The following is a 22,749-nucleotide window of genomic DNA, read 5'->3' on the forward strand; positions in this document are numbered from 1 at the left end:
TTATGTGGCTACTCGCAGTCTGTTAGATCGCCCCATGGCAGCTGTGGCTACACTCAGAAGCAGTCAGTGAGTACTGAACACTTTTCCGGTGGGGAGCAGGGCCGGCGCTTGCTCTTTTGTCTCCCTACACGAGGTTTCTTTGCTCATCTCTTGCATTTACTAAACTGGTTCATTGGTGATAAATAACAAAATTTTTACTGTAAACGGTGTCGCCTCTACACAGATCTCACCTGTAACTCCTCCTAGTGTTCCTACCTGCTTGTCTCCATGGAAATAGACTTGAATGCCTTACTGTACAACAAAGCAGTTACATCTTTATAGACAGATGGCGAGTAGTCCACGAGTAAAGTGATGTAGTGTGCCTTTAAATATGAGTATACAGTTTTTAATGCTTCTTCTAACTCGTAGTGCTTTGTTTTGCAGGTTGTTGATCTACGGTCAGTACTGCAGTCACATGGAGAACGCTCAGAAGACCCTGGACGAGCTCATCGCCACCAGAGAAGACGTCCGCATCAAAGTCGAGGTACACAGTTAGTTTTCAAATTCAGCTTGTCTGGATTTATATTCTGAAACTCATTTTGTACAGCGTATGGGATTAGTATGGCCTAGGTGAACTTTTATGTGCTCAGTGTATATAGTGTGTGTAACAAGTCTAGTCTCATTCATTTTCACATCATTCATTGTGACAGATGAATACTGTCACTGTGTCCTTGGGCAAGACACTTAACCCTCCTCGCCCCCAGTGTTTGTGTACACTGGTGTGTGAATGTGTGGGTGAATGGGTGACTAGTTACTTGATGTAAAGCGCTTTGAGTGTCTTGAATATGGAAAAACATGATGTTAATATGTGACCATTTATCATTTAAATATGTAAATACCAGCAGAGGGGACAAGGACTAACTCAAAGCACTGCAATGTTTCGCAGTAGGGCATTAAACTCCTGTATCCTTCATTTATTTGATTGAAAACTGTAAACCCTCCACCAGATAGAAGATACCAGTGGTGGATGAAGTACTCAGTTTTGTGACTTAAGTAAAATTACACATACAGAGGCAAAAAAAAAAAAAATACTGAAGTAAAAGTACCACATGAAAAAATCGACTTAAGTAAAAATATGTAAGTACCTGTTGTGCTTAAGGAGTAAAATGTAAAAGTAAGTTTCACACAAGTGTTGTTAAAGTGTTAAATGTATTGATATTGATTTATATTTAAAAAAAAACAACAAAAAAAACAAAACATATTTCGGTCAATAGTAACGATACAAATCTTTTTTTTTTTTTTTTTTTTTCATGAATTTTGTTTTGTTACCACGAACATGGTAACACCAACAAATACTTTTTACTTTTTAGTCAAGTTAAAAGCTGTCATGGAGTAGAAAGTACAGACACCTGCTCTCAAATTTATTGAAGTAAAAGTAAAAAGTATCCACTGTAAAATGTACTTAAGTAAAGTACAGATACCTGAAAAAGTACTTTACTACTTGTACTTCTTACCTTCCACCATTGAAAGCTATCTTAAACTCATCCATGAAATTATTTTGAATGACGTACAAAATGTGCAAAATCAAAACATTTAGTCGTTGCAAAAAATCAATAAATTAATAATAATAATAATAATAATAATAATAATAATAATAATAATAATAATAATAATAATAATAATAATGATGATAAAATCTGTTGACAAAAATGCTGTATTTTATTAGCAGTGAAAAGTAATGCCTTTAATTTCTGAATGATGATTTATGACAGTACAAAATCTAATAACACAAAGTGCTAGCATAGCCTCTGAGATAAATGAGTCTGAATTAGCTGTTTAATTAGCCGTTCCAGACTAGAGTAAACAACATTTAGCTTTCCGTTTAGTAAAATGTCACCATATTTAAACATGTACTGTGCTCAAGATGGAGTGCTCTCAGATGTATGAAAATATGTTGATTTTTCATCTGTGGTTGTTTTCATGAGATTAAAATTGTTGTTTTGTGTAGTACAGGGCAAAGAAAGTGAAAATAAGCTAGTTTCTACATTCTGAATTTACAAGTAATATTGTTATGTGAGATGAAACATAAACATCTCCATGGAGACAAGGTGACAGACAGACTCAAAGTTACATCAAACACGTTTCATCAGTTTGGAGCCATTTTATTGTTTTATTGCGAAGGATTAATATATTTATAATAGACCTACTATGCTAAATCAAGCTGTTAAACATGTTATAGTTATTTCCCCTCCACATTTCCCCTCTCAAAGTTGTTTTTGCAGGGATTGGTGCATGTTTGAACAATCTTTAATTGCTTATTTTCAAGATGCCATATTGCCAATCAACCTGCGTTTTCACCACCGCTACTGGCATATGTCCATTATGTCTCTTATATGTCTCTTTAAAGCCTCTAGTTTAAAAAAGTTTTAAAAAAGTTTTAAAGCCTCTCTTTGCAACTTGATTGAGGAAAAAAAAAAAATTAGGAAAACATTTTTGTGATATACTTTATTATTACGTTTGTATTTGACAGTGTTTGTATCGTACCAAAGAGCATTCATTCTATTGAAATTGTGATTTTTTTATTTATATTTTGTACTATTCACCCGAAAATCCCATGCATAAAATCAGAAATTTGTGGAGTAAATATCACACCTAAAATGCACCAGAATTACATTTAAAACACTTCAAATAAGTCCACAAAGTTCACATAAATACAAAACGTGACATATTCTTTATAATGTATTAATAGCTGCAAATAGTTGACTTGCTTCTTTTAAATTAATCCTGAAATTGTCTCGTTACTTGTAAAAAACATATGGCTCTTTCTGACTTTTATTTGATTTGAAATTGGCCAAAGCAGCTCTTTTACTGTTAAAGGTTACAGACGTCTGCTCTGTACTTACTTCATTCTTCAGTTTTATTTTATTTCATTGGTGATGCACGTAGGGTTGGGCCATGTCGCGTAGTCATTTTGAAACAAATGAAAAAGAAACAAAACAAACTGATACTCGCTAGTGTGATCTGCAGCTACACAGCTCTTTGTTGCAATGACGTTCATGCCGACGTCAGCTCCCATCAGGCACTGCAGTCTTCTAATGTGAAAATCAGCGAGTTTGTTTCTTTTATTAGGTCGTTTTTGATGAATATTGCAATTTAAAATGTGCTAATTATAACCTAATGATCCATGGGTGTCATAGATTATAACTATAGAGCAGACACAAGCACAACACGCCTGCTTTAAGATTAGATACTTTACTTTAGGTGGCATTGAACTGGAGCAAATTGTCAACATAAAGCTTATGTCAGTTGTAGACATCCTTAGTTTGGTTAACCAACATTTTTACTGCTTACTTCAAAAACTATATGACTCAAGTTTAAGTAAAAGTATGGTGTAGAAGTACGTAAAAAGGACTCAAGTTAGTGTCGTCAAAACCTTTACATTATTGACGAGACGTGTCAACCTTCCAGTGGTAGGAGAAGTACCCGGTTTTATTACTTGAGTAAAAGTACAGATAAAGTATAATTTCTATATTTTTGTTCGCTCAGACTATATGATAAAATGTAAACTCCTCAGCCTTTTCAGTGGGTCTCAAACAATCATAAAAAATATGTTTACTTTTCAGTCCTGATCAAACATGTAGTGGAGTAGAACATACAGATACCTGAAATTAGTATTTAAGCACAGTACTTTACTAATTTTACTTTGTTATGTTGCACCACTGCACCGTGGAGATGAATTAGCAAAAAGATTCAGACAGAGCAGTCCCTCCAGTTAGCTTCCGATGAATGTTGATGAACTCACTTGTAAGGTATAGTACTAGAAAGTCATTTGCGCTGCATTCAAACCATTTCATAATCCATTCCATTATATCTGAAGCAACGCTAGCAGCAACTATAGCTAACACTATACTATCATTAGCGTCTTAACATGAATTAGCCATCATCCGAGCTAAAGTACAGCTGATTGCGCGATTGCAGGTTGTATGAGCCTATAATTAAATCCGAGCTCCCATTGGTCCATAGACGCGCTCTGTATCTCCCAACACCAGACCTCCATTTTGCAGAAGGGACATGCGCTCGCCCTGTAGCTAGCTAAATGAGCTATACGCCTACACATCCTAACGAAAGCAAAGTCACCCAGTGCAGTGAGCTACAGAAGCGTGTTCATTAGTGCAAAAATGTCCCCGTCGGCATGCTGGGTAATTGTGACAACACCGCGACGCAGACTGGCCTCGCTATGAGCCATATAAATAATAGAATGTGTGATTTCACTATTAGGACTTGGTGTAATACTGGTCATAATGGTGCTCATTTGTGTATTTTTTTTTTTAAGATAAAAAGAAAAAAAAAAAGATTGTGATTTTAGTCTTTGCTGATTTTTTTTTGTTTTTTTTTTTCATTCCAAGCAATACTATCTGATACCAATACCACTCAGTTTTTTATTAAAATGCACTGAAGCGATCCACTATGATGAGTTTAAACTTATATATAAAGGCTATATACTACCCCCTGTCTAATCTAATTAAACATATGTACTCATAAATTCAACTGTAATCGATCTATTTTCAAAAAATGCGATTGAAAACAGTATCGCTCTGAGAAATTGAGAAATCTATGTATATTTTAGCTGGATAAATCACTACTTTTTGATACCTTCAAGAAAACCTATTGTGCTGTGTTGGCTAATGTTGTGGAATTTCTAAAAGTAAAAACCTTAAAAATATATTAAATCAATACAGAAGTTGTCTTGGATTAAAAAAAAGTCAGATTTATTGAATTAATTGTACACAACTGTCAAAGAGCTGTTGTCCCTGATAGTGTCGTCCCTCCCTCAGCTCACAAATGAACGTACATACAGTGTATTTATACCATCAAAATAATCGTACGTATTGGTCAAAGTGATGGATGATATTACATATCGATACAGGAAGGAAGGATTTAGGAATTAGGTCAAACAGGTAGATGACAATACATGTGAATACAAGTAAAGATTTAGGGCAAAGAATGCACACTACATAACACTATATAGTTATAATCAATGACACCTGTGGATCCTTATGTTATAATTTGCACAAGAGTCGTGGAGTTGTCAGCTGATTTTTTTCATTTGTGCCAAACTGACTATGCGACGCTACACATATCACAGATTAAGGAAATAAAGTTGGAGAACGAAATGAGTAGAGAGCATGCACGAATCACTGCAAACAAGTACAACAGTGGGTAGTTTCCTTCATTAATCAAAACAAGATTCTATGCAATAATAATAATAATACATAAATGAAAAAAAATACAAAAAAAAATTAAATCAGGGAATGGAGTGAATGGAGTGAGAAGAAAAAATGTAAAAAAAAAAAAAAATGTAATTATAATTTTCCAAACTAGGTTCATTTGCATCTTTGTGTTCAAAAACATAAAAATCATTGTGTCTTAGCTCCAGTAGCATGATGTCATGTAGTAGTTAAAAGACTTTTATGTACTGCATGACATCATCTAAGACTACCCTGATGACAGCCAGGTGTTTTTTGGATTACAAACACCTGGTGGCTGCGGGGGCGGAGTTTAACCTTTATACCTGTTAGACCAATCACACTCGATTTGAAATGTTTGTGGGCGGAGTTTAGCTGTTTACTCCCACTTTAACAGCTGAACTGATTTTTACTACAATTTTTTCTACAATAAATTTAACCGAACACTCTTTGTACCGCTCTATCTTGTATATTCTTGTTATTTTACTTTATATTCTTTTGTTTTTTGCCTTCTTTTATCCCTATGTATTGTTCTCCTCAGGAATGTACTATGAAGGTCCAGGAGGGGAAGTTCAAGCTGCAGGACCTGCTGGTGGTGCCCATGCAGAGGGTGCTCAAGTACCACCTACTACTGAAGGTACCACACACCACAGCGGAGCTCAGATACATAATCACATAGGGAAGGTGTCTTGCTGAATGACACAAAAACATGCATTGCTATTTGTGGGGATTAAGCCATCAATTCGAGCCAGGGGTGCCCAAAATGGAAACATGTTATTCAGTGTTATTTTGGTAATCCGCTTTAGTCATTTAAAGAGCGAACTTTGAGTGCCATGTATTTCTTTTATACGTTAAATTAAGTAGTACATTACATCCAAATTAATGTTATGTTTTTAGAGTTTAAAGTTCATATATTACACAAAATATGACTGTTATAATGTTACCTCCTCAAAACAGACCTGGAGTTGTGTTTTGTTTCATTCACACATGTTTGAGTAACATTTTATTATTAGTCTATATCTCCAAAGCTTAAAATGCTCTGTTCCACTTTGTGATGTCATGAAGTGGTAGTTTTCAAGTTTACAGCGACTTAACTTTATCTCAGTAGACATTGGCATTTCTGAGGATGAAATTATCCAAATGATTCTAGTGAAGGTGTATGGAGTTTAAAAACACTTGTATCACCACATGACATCACAAAGTGGGACATTAGGAGTATTTTCCGTTTGAAAATACACAGGATTTGTGTGTTAAACATGCCTGAATGAAACAAAAAAAAACAAAAAAACTCACATAACAGGATATGTTTGTGACGAGGAAACAACATTATAAAATAGATCAGAAAACAGTGTAACATGGGCCCTTTAATGCACATGTATGTAGTATTATGGCTTCAACAAGTCCTTACTAGTATTTCCACACATAATATGATAAACTAGTAATCCTAAAAAGTTGTGTTGAACTTTTTACCTTTGCAACTTCATTTTACACTCCCCACAGTCCTACTACCTCCAACATGCTGACCTCTTTCCCTTTAATCCAATACCAAAGCCCTATATTCAGTCATATATTAATAAAGTGCTAATGAACTACAGCGGTGCTTCCCGTGTATATGTAAATGTCCCAGCCCACTCTCTGCTCCCTCTGTTCACATATACAACAATTTCTGGCCGTTATATTCTCATGATTAATTTAGCCTCCATTACGGTGAGTTTATGGTGCGGTTATAAAGGGAATACGGTGTCATGTGATGGCAACGTGTGGGCACTTGGTTCAGTAACACATTTTTAAAAGAAACATAATACACTTTACACACGTTTAAAGCTACGGTTTGTAATTAGTTTGCCCGACCAGGCCCTGTTGTATTCTCACATAACACCACTAGATGCTATTTGCATTACTGCTGTCTGATAGTGTGCCAGCTTTAGTAAGACAGAAGAAGAACAGAGCACAGGTGAGCTTGAATAAAGGCCAGGTGAGGGGAGAGGGGAGGGGCCAGGTGAGGGGAGGGGTCAGGTGAGGGGAGGGGCCAGGCATCTACTGGTAAAAAAACAAACAAAAACAAAACACAAATGAACTTGCAGATTCTTGCTTTAAAGGAGACCAAACATGCAAAATCCATGTCTATGTTATGTATATAGCATTAAAAAATGTAGCAAATTTGTCTTGTCGTTCAAAAATAAAACTGGCGTAAATGAAAATCTGCTGCTTGCAACTGTAAAATGTAGAAGCAGTAGCGGAGGCATGCCACAGACACTTTTGGACCTGCTGTATCTCCTCATTTACATATCAATTTTGCATCAGAAACAATGTGCGCAGTTTCCAATCGTAAATTCAAAAGAACATTTTATTCCGTTCACTGGTCAAAAGCTTGTGTGACGTCACCCATACTGTTCAGCTCCATTAAATGAAGCTCATCACAGCTAGCAGTTATAGGGCCGAATTTGGTGCCAAGTTCCATATTTGGAATTCCAACTGTAAGTATCATAGCAACCAAACAGCCAATCTGAAGCAAGGGTGTTGAAGGTAATTCCTCTCCCTCGCAGAAAGAAGGCACCTGATTTGTCTGTTATTAATGTTTACACCTTGATTTGCAGACACAGTAGCAAAATAAAAACACTAGGATCATGCAGAGCGGGTTAATACGAACATTTTGAGAATAAAATGTTGAGCCTGACCACAGCAGTTAAGGAGAGAGGGGCAACAGTCTGTTTCCAATAAAAAGTGAAGTCTATGGGGCCAGAAGTGTGTCCATGCTCATGCATATTTATTATAGTAAATCATGTGCAACACACTGCCACAAATTGAACCTGCAACTTGTTTGGTTTGCAAGCAGTTTTGCACATGGATTCATAAATCTGTCCCAGAATGTCGTCTTTAGATCATATACTGGACTGAAACCTGCAGATTTCTCCTCAAAATGGTGAACAAGAGCAATTATAATCACCCGGAAATTAATTCACTGTAGCACTTTGGGATTTGGTGTCAAATGTAAAGTGCGTTATAAATAAAACGTATTATTATTATTATTATTAATTCCTTCTGCCGTGACCTGTATTTTGTTAATCTACTCTTTAGCATTAGCATTTGTTTTCTAAAGACAAGCTTGAAACGAAAACAACATAGCGTCAGTATTTCAGCTTGTTGAATTTGGGCATTCCACTTTGTATACACTGGCGATTTCTTTCTTTTCCTCAAACCTCCATTAACTTGATTCACTTACATGAGTTTGAGCCAATGCTAACCGATCAAGCATGAGCTAACACGATTAGTACAGTCCATTTCACTGCGCCTCCACTCTGGGTAAATCATTGCTATGGGACTGAGCCTATGTACTGGAGAACAACTACAACTGACGATCCTCACGAGTCATTTTATTATTACATTTTTTTTGTTTTTTTTTCACTTGGTAACAAATAAAGCATATATATATATATATATATATATATATTCCTCAATAGTCATTTTTTTCCTCAAGAGTAATTTTTTTTAATTAGTATTATTATTATTATTATTTTTTCACTTGGTAACAAATAAAGCTTTTTTTTCTTCAATAGTAATTTTTAAAATATTATTATTTATTATTTTTTAAATTTTCACTTGCATATTGCGAAGCATATTTATATATATATATATATATATATATATATATATATATATATATATATATATATATATATTTTTTTTTTTTTTTTTTTTTTTTTTTTTTTTTTCTCAATAGTAATTTGTATTATTATTATTATTTATTTTTTCACTTAAAAAATTTAAAAAAGCTTTTTCTTTTTCCTCAATAGTCATTTTTTGATTATTATTGTTTTTGGTTTGGTTTTTTTTTGTTTGGTTTTTTCACTTGGTAACAAATAAAGCATTTTTATATATATTTTTTTTTTTTCTTCGATAGTCATTTTTAAATTATTATTATTATTTTATTTTCTCTTGGTAACAAATAAAGCATAATACATTATACAAGAGCGTGTGGTGGATGTTTAAAGGCACTGTACCTGATTTTTGTACATGAAAAACAGAACTAGTTCATTATAAAACGGTAACGGCAGTAAAACGCTTCGTAATTAGATGCAGACAGCACAGAGCTCACTTATTTTGACCTCAAGCTGCTTATACAGTATATCTGTACTGGGGTAATTTTGTTTAGATGATAAATGGGATGGGAAAAAGTGGGTACAGGGCCTTCAACATGTGGGAGTGCAGCTATTCAGAACAGGCGAAATCTATTTTAAACTGATGTTGTCAAAGCTGTAAAGGAAGGTTTTTTGAGCTGGAAATCCAACATTCATGTCTTATTTACCTTTAGGGGAGCAGACGTTGACTCAGCTCCATAGTGTCACATGTCACCCGTCTTAGGCAGGTGCTCAATATTTGATGAACGGGCCATGTTTACCGGTTAATGCAAGAATTACAGCTACAGAAACATGCTTATGGACGGAACAAGCTCCTTACATGGATTATTTATGTGCTGTCATATTTTTAACTTGCAGGGTTAAAATAGCTTTATTTAAAACCCATAGACTGTGTATATAAATGGACATAGCTAACACGCTAGCCGCCCCGTTCCAGCTCTGGCTCCAATTCACTTTACAGTAAAAAATTGTCGCCCCTCTCTCTCTGTAACTGCTGCAGTGAGCCTCGTCTTTTAATAACAGTCAAACCCGAGAGGTTGATCCCGCTAGAGTTAGCAACAGGTTTGATTGACAGTGTTGCTAAACGCCCACTCCCTGCTAGACTGGCGGTGCAGGCAGGATCTGGATCGGCTATTCGGTTGCTATAACACTCCCACTTGGAATTTCAAATGTGGAGCTCCAAATTAGCTGCTAGCCTTGATTAGCTTCAGTTGACTGGAGCCGAACGCTATTGGTGACGTTAAACTCACTTAGTCCACCTCTTTATGCAGTCTGTTAAAACCCCACTGTGTAACCTTTTAGTGTATAAAAACTGTGAACGGGCTTGCTTCTCCACAAACCTGACTCCTCCTGACTGCTTGTTTTCATGGAAACGTCGTTCTCTTAGCTAAAACAATCCACATTATGGCATCTCCATGGAAACAAACTGATGACCGGCCACTTCCAGTTACACAATGTTACTTCAACTTTTTATTTACTCAAAATATATGAACGGAAATGGAATATAGACATCTTTAATGCCATAATATGCAACATTCCTCTATATGGACACGAACAGGAGTCAGTCTCTTCACCAATAAGGTTCCATAGTTCATCTTTAATAAAAAAAATAAATAATAAAAAGCAATAAATACATGGAATGGAACAACATTGTCTTATAAGGAGAGGAATTGAGTAGGAGCTGGAGAGGCTGTGGAGGCTGTTGATTCTGCTGCTGCGGTACAGTTGCTACAGAAGTTTGGAACAAGAAGGAAATGCAGTTCCTGGTTAATTTTGACTCTTTAAAATGTATGCATACACGTACATACCCAATAATCTAAACATATACTGTCTCATCGCAGTGTTTACATGTTAAACCTCCCGGGCGCTTTGAAATCTCCGGCTCATTGTGGTCTGTAATTTGAATTTATGTTGATGTGATGCCGCGTATTCTTAGCCGCATCAGTGACACGTCCATAATCAGCATAAATAGCATATGAGTAATGTATGCGAGTGGACCCTATATTCTCATGCATATGTTTATTCCAAATAGTCACGCAATAAGCAAGATCTATGCTGACTCACTGCAAACACGATTATGAAAAATACATTGTTTTCATTAATGCAGATTCAAGATTATTTCCTTTTATAAATATGGCCCCATGATATGAGTGAAAAAAAGATTTGTGATCACAACAAGAAACTGTTAAAGTGTAGTAGAGGGAGGATATGTACTGTACTACCGTGTCTTACTAGGTTAAAAAGGGAACTAGAACCACAACTGTGACTGGGTTCCCAGAGCCTGAATCTGCAGATAGAGGACACATACAAGTTTTTCTCATTGTCACTATATGGATAGGCCTCATGTGAAAGCACTAACCACTGATTAAAGGTCCTACATTACGCGAAATGTACTCTAGTGAGCTTTAAGTCAAGTTAGAACATTATTACTTCATTGTTATTTGTTGCATTCAGACATGTTTGAGCAACTCTTTATTATTAGTCTGTCCATCCATCCATTTTCTTCCGCTCATCTGGGGTCGGATCGCAGGAGTAGCAGTCTAAGCAGGGACTCCCTGACTTCCCTCACCCCAGACACGTCCTCCAGCTCCTCCGGTGGGACCCTAAATCGTTCCCATGCCAGCGGAGAGAGCTTAGTCTGTCTACATCTCCAAAGCTCAAAATGGTCTGTTCCACCTTACAATGTCACATAGTGGTACTTTTAAAAGTTACCAGCTACTTTTTACCTTTTGTTCAGCAGAAATTGGCAATTCCAGGGCTGAAATTATACAAATGAGTCTATTGAAGGTGTATGGAGTTTAAGCACTTCCTGTATCACCATATGACATCACAAGGTGGAAAAGAGTGTTTTCTGTTTGAGAGAAGAACACAGCCTGAATATGCAAGGTTTAACACAGCTCCAGGTATGTTTTTGATGAGGAAACAACATTATACCAGATCAGAAAACAGCGCAACATGGGCCCTTTGCTGATTGGCTGCGGGTGCTGGGGTTTAAACCAACTGGATTTCAGTTTTGGAACTAGCAAATGAAAGACACGTGAGGCTCATTCTGCTTTCTAATTGGATAATCTTGAGAAAAATAAAGCTTTTGATGAGGTAACAATATCCTATCAAGGCTTAAAGTTCACAAGAGTCAAATTTGCACCTTGTAGGACCTTTAAATTAGTACAGTACCTTTATCTAAATACATGTAAGACTTTTGTATCCCTAACCACCTCTTTTTCATATCCATAATGGTATTCCTACAATATTCTCTCTTCCCAGGAACTTCTGAGTCACTCCACGGATCGACCAGAGAGACAGCAGCTGAAAGAAGCACTGGAGGCCATGCAGGTTAGTCCTATGCTCATCCTACATATTTACAGCCTTTTATATAATAACCCCCATCGCCCCTGGTCCCAAAACATGGCTTAAGTCTTCACAGGGCTACAGTTGTATGCAGTGCGGTAAATGTGGCATGAAGAGACACATGTCAAAGTGATTTATGTTCAAAGTCTGAAGCACTGGCTATTTTTCTGTCCTTTTCTTTAGGACCTGGCTATGTACATCAATGAAGTCAAGCGGGACAACGAAACGCTCAAGAAGATCAGCGAATTCCAAAGTTCCATAGAAAACCTGGTAAGGAGAGGATTACAAGTTTGATGTAGTATAAGTAATACAATTGTAGTGGAAGCAGGCAGAAAGTAACATTAGCTTATGTGCTGATAAGGAATTCTAATTCTGATATCTGTTTTTCATAAAAGGTGCCTATTTATATATAATTATATAATCTACAGTTTACATGCACTATATAAAAAGGCACGTTTATTTTCACACTATCAGACATGGAATCAGACTAAACCTTTCTTGTTTTAGGTCAATTAGGTTTACCAAAATTATTTATATTTGCTAAATGCGAGAATAATAAGAGAAGGATTTTTTTGCCATTTTTTTTTTTACTTTTTTCAAAGTCAGAAGTGTACATAAATTTCATTACTGTTTGGTGCCATTGCCTTTAAACTGTATGATTTGGGTCAAACATTTTGGATGTCCTTTCACAAGCTTCTCACAATAATTGGCACGAATTTTGGTCCATTCCTCTTGACAGAACTGGTGTAACTGAGCCAAGTTTGTAGGCCACCTCGCTCGAACATGCCTTTTTAGGTCTTCCCACTAATTTTCATTAGCTTAAGCATCCAAATATCAGAAACTATGAAAAACCAGGGCTGTTTTGGCGACGGACAACCACCCGACCACACATGATTAACACCAGCACCTCATCACGTAAAGGTGTTAGCATAGTTTAGCATTGTTAGCATTTTTGACGTAGTTATTAGCGCCAAAATTAGTATAAAAGCTAAGAACCACATAATGAACATTCCTTAAATATTATATATGTCTTGCTGCGGATTCGACAGTGACATTTTTGTTTTGACTCTTCTCATTAGCAAAGGTTGTGGTGTTTTCAAATCGGATTAGTTATATTTCTGCTAGATATCACTTGGGGTCGCAAGACATTCTAGATCTGGGCCTACGCAACCACGTCCCATATAAATAACATATCTGTAAACATGCAAATTCTAAACTTGCCTCCTTTGTCACTTTTCAACACTTTTCCCAACGTTTTTACTTCCATGTCTGCAGGACAAACCCTTACAACCCATAAACGTGACCGATAGCTCTGGTGAAGACTTATTATCTGCTCGAATAAAAAAAAAATTCAGGTTATTGAAGACAAAGCCCTGCCAGGCATCTCAGTGAGTAATGGAGGAGTCATTGGAACCATGACACCTCACAGCTCCTTTGGACGTGCTCCACATGGTTAAGTCTTGGCTCTTTATTTCTCTCCCTGCGATGTTCCTTCATTAGTTCTGGGGCTGTCAGCTGCCAAACGCACTCATCTATATTCCACACATTCTATCAGTGCTTACAGCCATTAGAATACCTCTGTCATTGTAATCCAGCCCATTAGAAAGCCCATAGACAGCGGTGTCAGGTATTTGGGTATGTTTAGGATGGAGTGGAAGGAGCATACGCCAAGAGTTGTTGTGGTAATTAGTTACAGGAATGGACGTGTGATCGAAGATGCGCAGAATTCTGGTGTGGGAGGTGTATGTGACATGAAAGATGAGTACGGTCGGAGGTGTAATTGATGTAAAATGATGTCAGGTTGGGTTTGACTGTATAGTATGGTGGCCGTTGTAACATCTATGTTTTAGGCTTTTTCTCACTTGGGAAGTAAAAGTATGCGGTTGCGATATTGTGGAGAAATTGTGTAGTTACTTGCACGACTTGCTAACTTAACTGTGATTAGTACAGCTTCAAAGTTACACTGCCTGGCCAAAAAAACAAGGTCACACACTCTAATATTTCATTGGACTGCCTTTAGCTATGATTACGGCACACATTCGCTGTGGCATTGTTTCAATTTCGCTTCTGCAATGTCACAAGTTTTATTTCCATCCTGTGTTGCATTACTTTTTCACAAAGATCTTGCATTGGTGATGGTAGAGTCTGACCGCTGCACAAAGCTCAATGGGGTTAAGGTCTGGACTCTGTGGTGGCCAATCCATGTGTGAAAATGATGTCTCATGCTCCTGATCCACTCTTTCACAATTTGAGCCCGAAGAATCCCGGCATTGTCATCTTGGAATATGCCCGTGTCATCAGGGAAGAAAAAATCCATTGATGGAATAACCTGATCATTCAGTATATTCAGGTGTCAGCTGATCTTATTCTTTGAGCACAGACTGTTGCTGAACATAGACCGGACCAACTCGAGGCTCGTACCTATTTGCTTAGTTAAATCCAGGTGGCGACTTTTTTTTTTTTGGCCAGGCAGTGTATTTCAAGATTTGAAAGCAGTTTATTCTGTTCAATTCCTTTACAAGCGTTGGCAGTTTTGTAGTTTTTTTCTCCATATCCTACCAGCTGATGTGTTTTTAAAAGAGGCATATTATGCAAAATAGACTTTGAGGAGCTTTTAATGTTTAATGTTAAAATCATTGGCATCATTAGCATTCTTATAGTTGTTTTTAATCCTGTGTTTACTTGCAGTCCTCTGAGAAATTTCTACTTCGGTTCAAATACATAGAATCATATGGACGTTAGGTACAGTTCTGCAGTTTTGAAATTGGAGTCAATGGTCTTTTTATTATTAAGAGAGACCTATTATAGAAAATCGACTTTTTACAGCTTTTAACCGTGTTGTAGCTGTTTCCCTTCACTATTTTCTCAGCCGAAGTTGTATTTGGAGTGATTCGTGCATGTTTGAGCAGTCTTTAATCGCTTATTTTCAAGACGCCATATTGCTGATCAGTCCCCGTTTTCAGCACCACCGGCACACGCAAACTTACTTTGTTCTTCAATTTTATTTTCTTAATTGATAATACACGTAGGATTTGACAGTGTTGCGTTGTCATTTTGGTCAAATTTGGTGAAACAAATGGAAAATAAAAGCCTGATCTGCAGCTGTCCATCAGAGGTGCTGACTCTTTGTTGTGATGATGTTTACAGCGATGTCAGCATTGGGCACTGCAGTTTTTTAATGGGAACTTGTTTCTTTTATTTATTTTATTATGCTTTTTTAGAGGAATATTGCGATTTAAAATGTGCAAATTATAACATAATAATCCATGGGTGTCATAGATTATATCTTTATAGCAGACACAAGCACAATACGTCTTCTTTAAGTTCCATCAATATTGCAGTTCACAAAAAAATAAAAATAAAAAAAAATTAAGAAACTTAAAAAAATTTTACTTAACAAATTTATGGGTATTATACTTTGCAATGAGGTGGACACTGGACCATACTTCCTTCTAAATGAAAGTACTTTTCTCTCCTTGCAATACATTGTTCTTCCAAAAAACTTAGGTTAATAAACTTGGCCATTAACACCATTGGCCATTGAGTAGGAAATCCATTGTGTTGAAGTCAGAAACTGTAGTTATTTTTGCGTCTGTCCTAAGCAGCAGGTGAAACTGGAGGAGTACGGTCGCCCAAAGATCGACGGAGAGCTCAAAGTGTGTTCCATCGTCAACCGGACCAAGCAGGACCGGTCAGTTACACCATTTACATCTTCTACAATATTAAAATTATATTGTACCTATCACTTTAGTAAAATATTGCACTGTTTTTGTCTTTGCAGGTATATTTTTCTGTTTGATAAAGTGGTCATCGTGTGCAAACGGAAAGGCTACAACTACGAACTCAAAGAAATCATCGAGCTGCAGTCGTACAAAATGTCCGATGATCCAATGAACAATCGCGACATGAAGAAGGTAAGACAGAAAGGGCTTTAATCTTCCATAATATGTACACCGACCGGAACGCCATGTAAAACTGTGAGTATGTGGCGTATTGTTAGCCTTATACCAAGCCAGTTTTAACTTTTTGGGCAAACTTTTTTGAATTACCGAATCACTTTTTGCGTTCATGTATTCCTTGCTATTTTCAATGTGATATTGTGTGAAAAGTCCCAACCACCATGAAGCCCTCTCAGTTTCCAGAGGTAATTTTTCCATTTATTTTTTCCAAGGATTTTTTTTTTTTTTTTTTTTTTCTGAGATGAAGAATTTAAAGCCACTTCAGGCAATAATCAGCTATGTGCTAACTAATATTCATTTTAATATCAAATACATAATTTTTATTTTTCAATTTTTCCAAGGTTACAAATTGCATTATGTATCATTAGTCATTTATAGATTTTTTATGTATTTATTTTAATTTATTTATTTATTTATATTATTTATTATTATTATTATTATTAGTAGTAGTAGTAGTAGTAGTAGTAGTAGTAGTAGTATTTATTTATTTATTTATTTATTTATTTATTTATATATATATATTTTTTTTTTTCAGTTTGTGGGGAAAAATAAATTTGATTTTTTTCTTCCATTGTCCTTGAAGTGGGAATTACTACTGACCTTCATTCTCAGTTTCAGTTAAAGTTGTATTGCCAAAGATTCGACACAGTGTTTTTAATTCTCGATGTTCGAACTGAACGATGCCTGGTTCGATTCCCACTCAAGGACATTCTAGGTTTGTGTCACTAGGCAAGACACTGTACTCCCTCGACCTACAGGAAGGGCACCTGTAGAAAAAAAATAAAAATGTCTATAATTCTTAAATGAGGCTAACAATACGCATCCATTCTTAACAAATCATTCAATCGCAAATATGTAAAAAACGCATTCTGTCCACTCATGCTTGGACATCCATGCAATCGTCCTGAAGTCCTTTCGGGGCTGCTGATTCCCCCTTGGCTCTGTGTTCTTGTGCATGTTTGGGCCCATGCTGCATGTGTAACCGGCTGTCCTCTGGTGTCTTTCTTTTTGCATGCCAAACCAGTCGAGTGGAAAAATGGTAAGATCCAGTGAAATCTTTATTTGGACCATTTTCTCATAGTGGTGCAGTGGGATTGGCTTCATTTATGAGTGTATGGAATGAGGTTGTTGGTATTGTTATGCATGCGGTTGGTGTGTTGGTGTCTAAATGAGAAAGTGTTTATTTTGAGTGAAATTGATAGGTGATAAAAAATAGCTCTTGTAAGTTCTCATGTTAAAAAAAAAAATACTGCTACTGTCTGAACTAAATTATTAAGGCCATCTGTGTAGGGTCAATTTCATCAAAAAATATCAAAAAGAAATCTAGGACTTATACTCATTCAATAAGTTTAAACATATACACAGTTTAAACCAACAGTATGTCACTTTTTTACCAATAAATAGATTAAATTAAAGCTTTTTTTTCCCATTTTGGTTGCGTTTATTGCATAACCTACATGTAATGAGTGAGTGGGCTTGCAACTCCACAAACCTGATTTACTTACTTATTTTGCCTGGAGGAGGGGCTCCTGCTTGTTTCCATGGAAATATTTGACTATAATCTTCCTATAATTTATCTCCAAAAAGTATGGTTTTAATGTTCTATTTCCATGATAGACACAATTAAAAACTAAAATTGGCACAGAACAAAAATACAGAAAAAGAAATAAATGTATAGTGTATTCTTAAGCACATTCCTACATAAATATTGTTTACCAAAGCACAAAAATCTCAAATATACAAACAATCAATCATTTTATGAATGCAACCAAAACTCTCACAAAATTAACCCTTTATAGTATACAGACTAATCACCATTCATCCTAAAAATGAAGCTGTCATTGTTTGTATGTTTTCTTACACTTTGCTTTTGTGCAGTGGTCGTACGGCTTCTACCTGATCCACCTGCAGGGCAAACAGGGCTTTCAGTTCTTCTGCAAAACCGAGGAGACCAAAAGGAAGTGGATGGAGCAGTTTGAGATGGCCATGTGAGTACAGACCAATCAGGTATAAATAAAGGTTAAAGGGTTCGTTGACATGGAGCGTAACCAACATCCAGGTCCAGCAGCCACGATGTCAGTGTAAAAAAAAAAAAGAACTCATGCAAACTAATGGGGAGCAGGACATGTTCTACCAAACTAATGTGAACAATTCTTGAAAAACATGTTTTGTTTTAAGTCATAAATTATTCTTTTATATAGTAATAGATTAGAAATTCAGAGCACTATCACATTTCAATCAGCGTGCATCCCACTAATCAAACAACTGTACATTGCATCAGGTTTGTAGTTGTAGTGCATTGTTTTGTATCATGTTTTTGTGTAATTATGGAAAATGGCCATGTTGGAGTATGTGGGGACGTAGGCTTAGAGGCTGAGTCTTGAACAGGTTCATACAGCTAACCATGAGGAGTTTCAAATAGTGCCCCTGAGATATCACTAGATTACTCAAACATGCATGGATGACCTATAAAGCCACTTTGAGTATGTTTTGGATCACAGAACAAATGTTATAACAAGGTAGAAATCTCCAAAAAGTCAATTTAGCACAATACCCTCTTTAAGCCTGCATAAAATATAGAACCCACAATCTCTCTGTGATATTCAGTTGTAGCACAGAGCAGTCATCATCTCATGTTTCTCATGTAGCCCTGGGTGTATGGAGAAACAATGGCAGGCGCGGTGTATGTAGGTTAAGTATCAGCAGTACTCTGTGTCCAGCCCTGAGGATAGAGAGGCTGTCCAGGCCACAAATACATGAAAACATACTTATTTACTTACATATCTGCCTCTACTGCTTACTTGCAGTACTGAAATCACAATGTTTTTAACCAGTGTTCATCATCATACAAAATTAAACTTAAATATGCACTGTGTCTCCATGGAGATGTAGCTGCTTTGCCTGGGATTTTCCACAGTATGGGATTTAACTGATCTACATTGCATTTATTTAGTTGTATTAGATATTAGTTTTTTTGTGTTTTGTGAAACATCTCCTTGGAGACAAACTCAATGTCTATAAATAATTGGTTGCAGTTATTTGCGCAACTAAACGCTGCAACTCCATGCCTCATCAAACATAGTAGAAAGCCAGAAAACATTTAATTAGTTGTCGAAAATCTCAAAAATGTGTACAGTATCTCAACAAAAAACAAGGTCCTGGCGCTCTGATGAGGGTCATGTTGGCTGAAACGCTTTGGTCCCTGTGTTTTTATTACATTTCTAAACACATGGAGTGCCTTTTATCCAGCAAACAACTAGTGCACTTAAATATTTTCGAGTTAAAAAATTTGAACTATACAAGAACCCACGCAGAGCTTCTCAGAACTCTGCTCCACATCTCCCAGCACATCCAAGTCCAGCTCCTCGTCACTGTGCACGTGTCACTCCATAACCTGGTCCTCACCTTCCACTCTGAGCTTCTCCACCACCATCATGCACTCACCTAAGGGCGACGCCAGACATTTTTGGTTAGAGGAGCTAAGGTGGTGCTAAGGTCTTCAATGTGGGTGCTAACTTAACATGTTCATTTAGAGCACATGTGTCAAACTCAAGGCCCGTGGGCCAAATTCGGCCCACCACGTCATTTTATGTGGCCCGCAACAAAGTAAATTAAAAGGTATGACTGTCTTAAAATGTCAATTTATCAGGAGATACACAGTTACAGCCATTTTTTCATGTTTATGCAAATCCATATGCAATATTTGTAACTTGAATAAGTAATAAATATAGAAACTGTTAATTATCATTACATCTTACATCTACATTTGTTGATGTGGCCCTTGGTGAAAATGAGTTTGACACCCCTGATTTAGAGACTTTTAACAATGGAGCATACCCCCTGACTCTTACCATGTTTGCCTTGCTGTTCTAGTTTAAACGTAGTTAGCCCCCGTAGTGATTTATAAAAGCCCCCCCCCCCGTCCCCATGGCACCGTCCCTGCACCCACCTGTGCTATCTGATCAGCTAACGCCATCCTCTTGTCTCCACCCATCAGGACTAAACACAAGACTTGGGGGGACAGGGCTTCTCCGCTACTGCCCCCACCCTCATTAAACTTCTTTCATTTAGTCTTGCCAAAACGTCATGGTTGTATGGCATTTCCTGCTTGTTTCCATGGAGATAGACATGTTTAATGCCATACCGTGGACCATTCCAGGCAAAGCATTAACATCTCCACCAGAAAAGTATACCTTTAAACCCTCATACCTCATAAAAACCCATTGCACCTCACAACTCAATGCATTCCAACATGAGCATTATTCCACATTAAATTTGAATGATCCAAATAAGTGGCACCCCCAGAGGGCAAAAACAGTAGTGCAGGAGTGGTATAGACGGAGATTGGACTCTGGACCCAATTGGAGATGTTCCATTATGGTTTCACATTGCAAATCACAATGGTTAATATTTTATTTGCAATTATATGATGATTTGATTGGGTTTTTCAGGTCAAATATCAAACCGGAGAGAGCAACAGCCAACCAGCACAACTTCCAGATGCACACGTTTGATAAGGACACCAACTGTCGAGCCTGCAAGATGCTGCTCAGGTAGGATGAGGACCCTCTAACTGGTGGTTTTCAGGTTCTAAAATGTGATGTCATACTGCCAGATGGGGGGCAAGAACTAGTTTTGTCCTACTGGTTACATTGGATTTTACCATGAAATATCCAAAAGGTGAATTCAAGTGTTGAACCTGATCATTTTTATTAGTGACTAGACCCAAGAACTCACTGTATTACAGCACAAATCTGCATTTTAACTGTATTCATTTTAACTGGCCCCATCTGTATTAAATATTATTGGCTTATAGGTTGGTGTAATTTGAAACCCAGCAATGGAGTACACTGGGAAATTAAAACTGTGATTGTATTTATGGGGTAATATTTCTGATTGGCAAAGACACACCACATGTTACACAGTTGAGTTTTTAATTCTGGTGAAGTTGATCATTACTTTCTGGTTGGACATAGGCAGTAGTTGTGATATCATTCCATAACTGTTACCTAGCAACCATAATGTAAACAAAGGCCAAATTTGGTCCAACTTGTACAGTAATTATGATTGCACAAAGAAAAACAAATGACAGCACCTTTATGTTGTTAAATGGGCATTAGAAAAATGCCTTTGTGTGTCAGTGGTAATGCTGACTTCTATTATAACGTTAAATGTAAGAACAACCCAATTATTTTAGGTGTAGACCATTTCTGTGGGTGGGGTTATTTAAATATTTACTACGCTTCAAAATTAGCTTTAGCATAAGGTCCAACACACACACTGTCCAATGCCTGTCAGGATGTATTGATTTTAGCACAACTTAGCGAAAAAACTCATAAATATTACATTAATCCGGTAATGGTCGTGCTAGCTGACCCTCTGACTGGAACTAGTTTGCTACTGTTGTGCACGGAGCCAGTTGCCAAGACTAAAACATTCTGAACCCACCCCCTCCAAAAAAAAAAAAAAAAAAAAAAAAAAAAAAAAAAAAAAAAGCAGTCCTAATTAACTCATCCTGTCCATTATGTCTTGTTATTATTTCCTAGAATATTCATAAAATCTTGATGTGCTTATTTATTATTATTATTATTATTATTATTATTATTATTATTATTATTATTATTATTATTATTATTATTATTATTAATTTGTTTTTTTACTTTTTAATGCTTTTTTTTACTGTCAGAAAAAAAAAATCAAATCATCAATACAGTGCTGGGTGCATTCAGTCATACATAATGTCATTACTAACTAATGAAGACCTTAGATAAAGAAACCACATAATTTAGACAGTTTTACTAGTCGAAAGCCACCTGTGCTCTCCGGTCTTCTTCTGTCAGACCAAAGCTGGCACACTATCAGCCCTCAGTAATGTAGGTAGCATCTAGTGGTGTTTTGTGAGGGGTGGGTCAGCCATCTAATAATAAATGGTAGCTTTAAGGTCATAGTTCCAAGTGGCCCTGAGTGTGTGGATGCAGTACGCTTTTGATTTGAACAGCTTTGCCCATAGTGTCCCTGTAGCCTTGTGCCAGTCCACACATTTGCAGACTGTCCTGACCTAAATTCTCCCATCTCAGAACCAGGGCTCTTCTCCTCTGTCGGATCCTAATTACCGTGGGGCCCTGTGGAGCCTGCAGATTTATACTTCTTACTATTGAACATGGCAGGAGCCCAGGCGTTTGCTGCTATAAAGTTATACTAACAAATGCCTCCCCGTGTTTACTGCAGTTACAGAACAGATTTCATGTTTTTAATAATGACTTTATTGGAATGAAGTTGTGTCTCTGAGAGTGAATTTATGGGTGGTCAAAAGCAGTTATAATGTCTGGGGTGTTTTCAGTTTGCTGTATAGTAATGGTGCACTGAATCCCAACCTTAAAACGCTCACTTGGCACTGTTTGATATAAATAAAAAATTAAAAGATGTTCAAGTTAGGTAGATGAGCAATTGTCCTATTGTAATACAGATTTTATTATTATTATTATTATTATTATTATTATTATTATTATTATTATTATTATTATTATTATTATTGTTATTGTTATTGTTATTGTTATTGTTATTATTATTATTATTACT

The 22,749-nt window shown here is 36.6% G+C and overlaps 1 protein-coding gene across 3 annotated transcripts in view; it reads left to right on the top strand.

The window, feature by feature from the left end:
• vav2 (vav 2 guanine nucleotide exchange factor) overlaps positions 1–22,749 on the top strand; it is a 354,595-nt gene that overhangs the window by 304,894 nt on the left and 26,952 nt on the right. For 2 of the 3 annotated variants that reach the window (XM_033976209.2, XM_055225680.1), the window contains exons 9-16: positions 424–523; positions 5,767–5,862; positions 12,128–12,196; positions 12,395–12,481; positions 15,817–15,902; positions 15,993–16,125; positions 18,049–18,158; positions 20,622–20,723. In XM_033976209.2, the coding sequence (XP_033832100.1) occupies positions 424–523; positions 5,767–5,862; positions 12,128–12,196; positions 12,395–12,481; positions 15,817–15,902; positions 15,993–16,125; positions 18,049–18,158; positions 20,622–20,723 (783 nt within the window). Of the gene's footprint in view, positions 1–423; positions 524–5,766; positions 5,863–12,127; positions 12,197–12,394; positions 12,482–15,816; positions 15,903–15,992; positions 16,126–17,194; positions 17,210–18,048; positions 18,159–20,621; positions 20,724–22,749 lie in introns of all 3 variants that reach the window. The other variant, XM_055225679.1, reaches the window with a different exon arrangement.

The sequence above is a fragment of the Periophthalmus magnuspinnatus genome, chromosome 12 (assembly GCF_009829125.3).
Source record: "Periophthalmus magnuspinnatus isolate fPerMag1 chromosome 12, fPerMag1.2.pri, whole genome shotgun sequence".
Taxonomy (NCBI): Eukaryota; Metazoa; Chordata; class Actinopteri; order Gobiiformes; family Gobiidae; genus Periophthalmus; species Periophthalmus magnuspinnatus.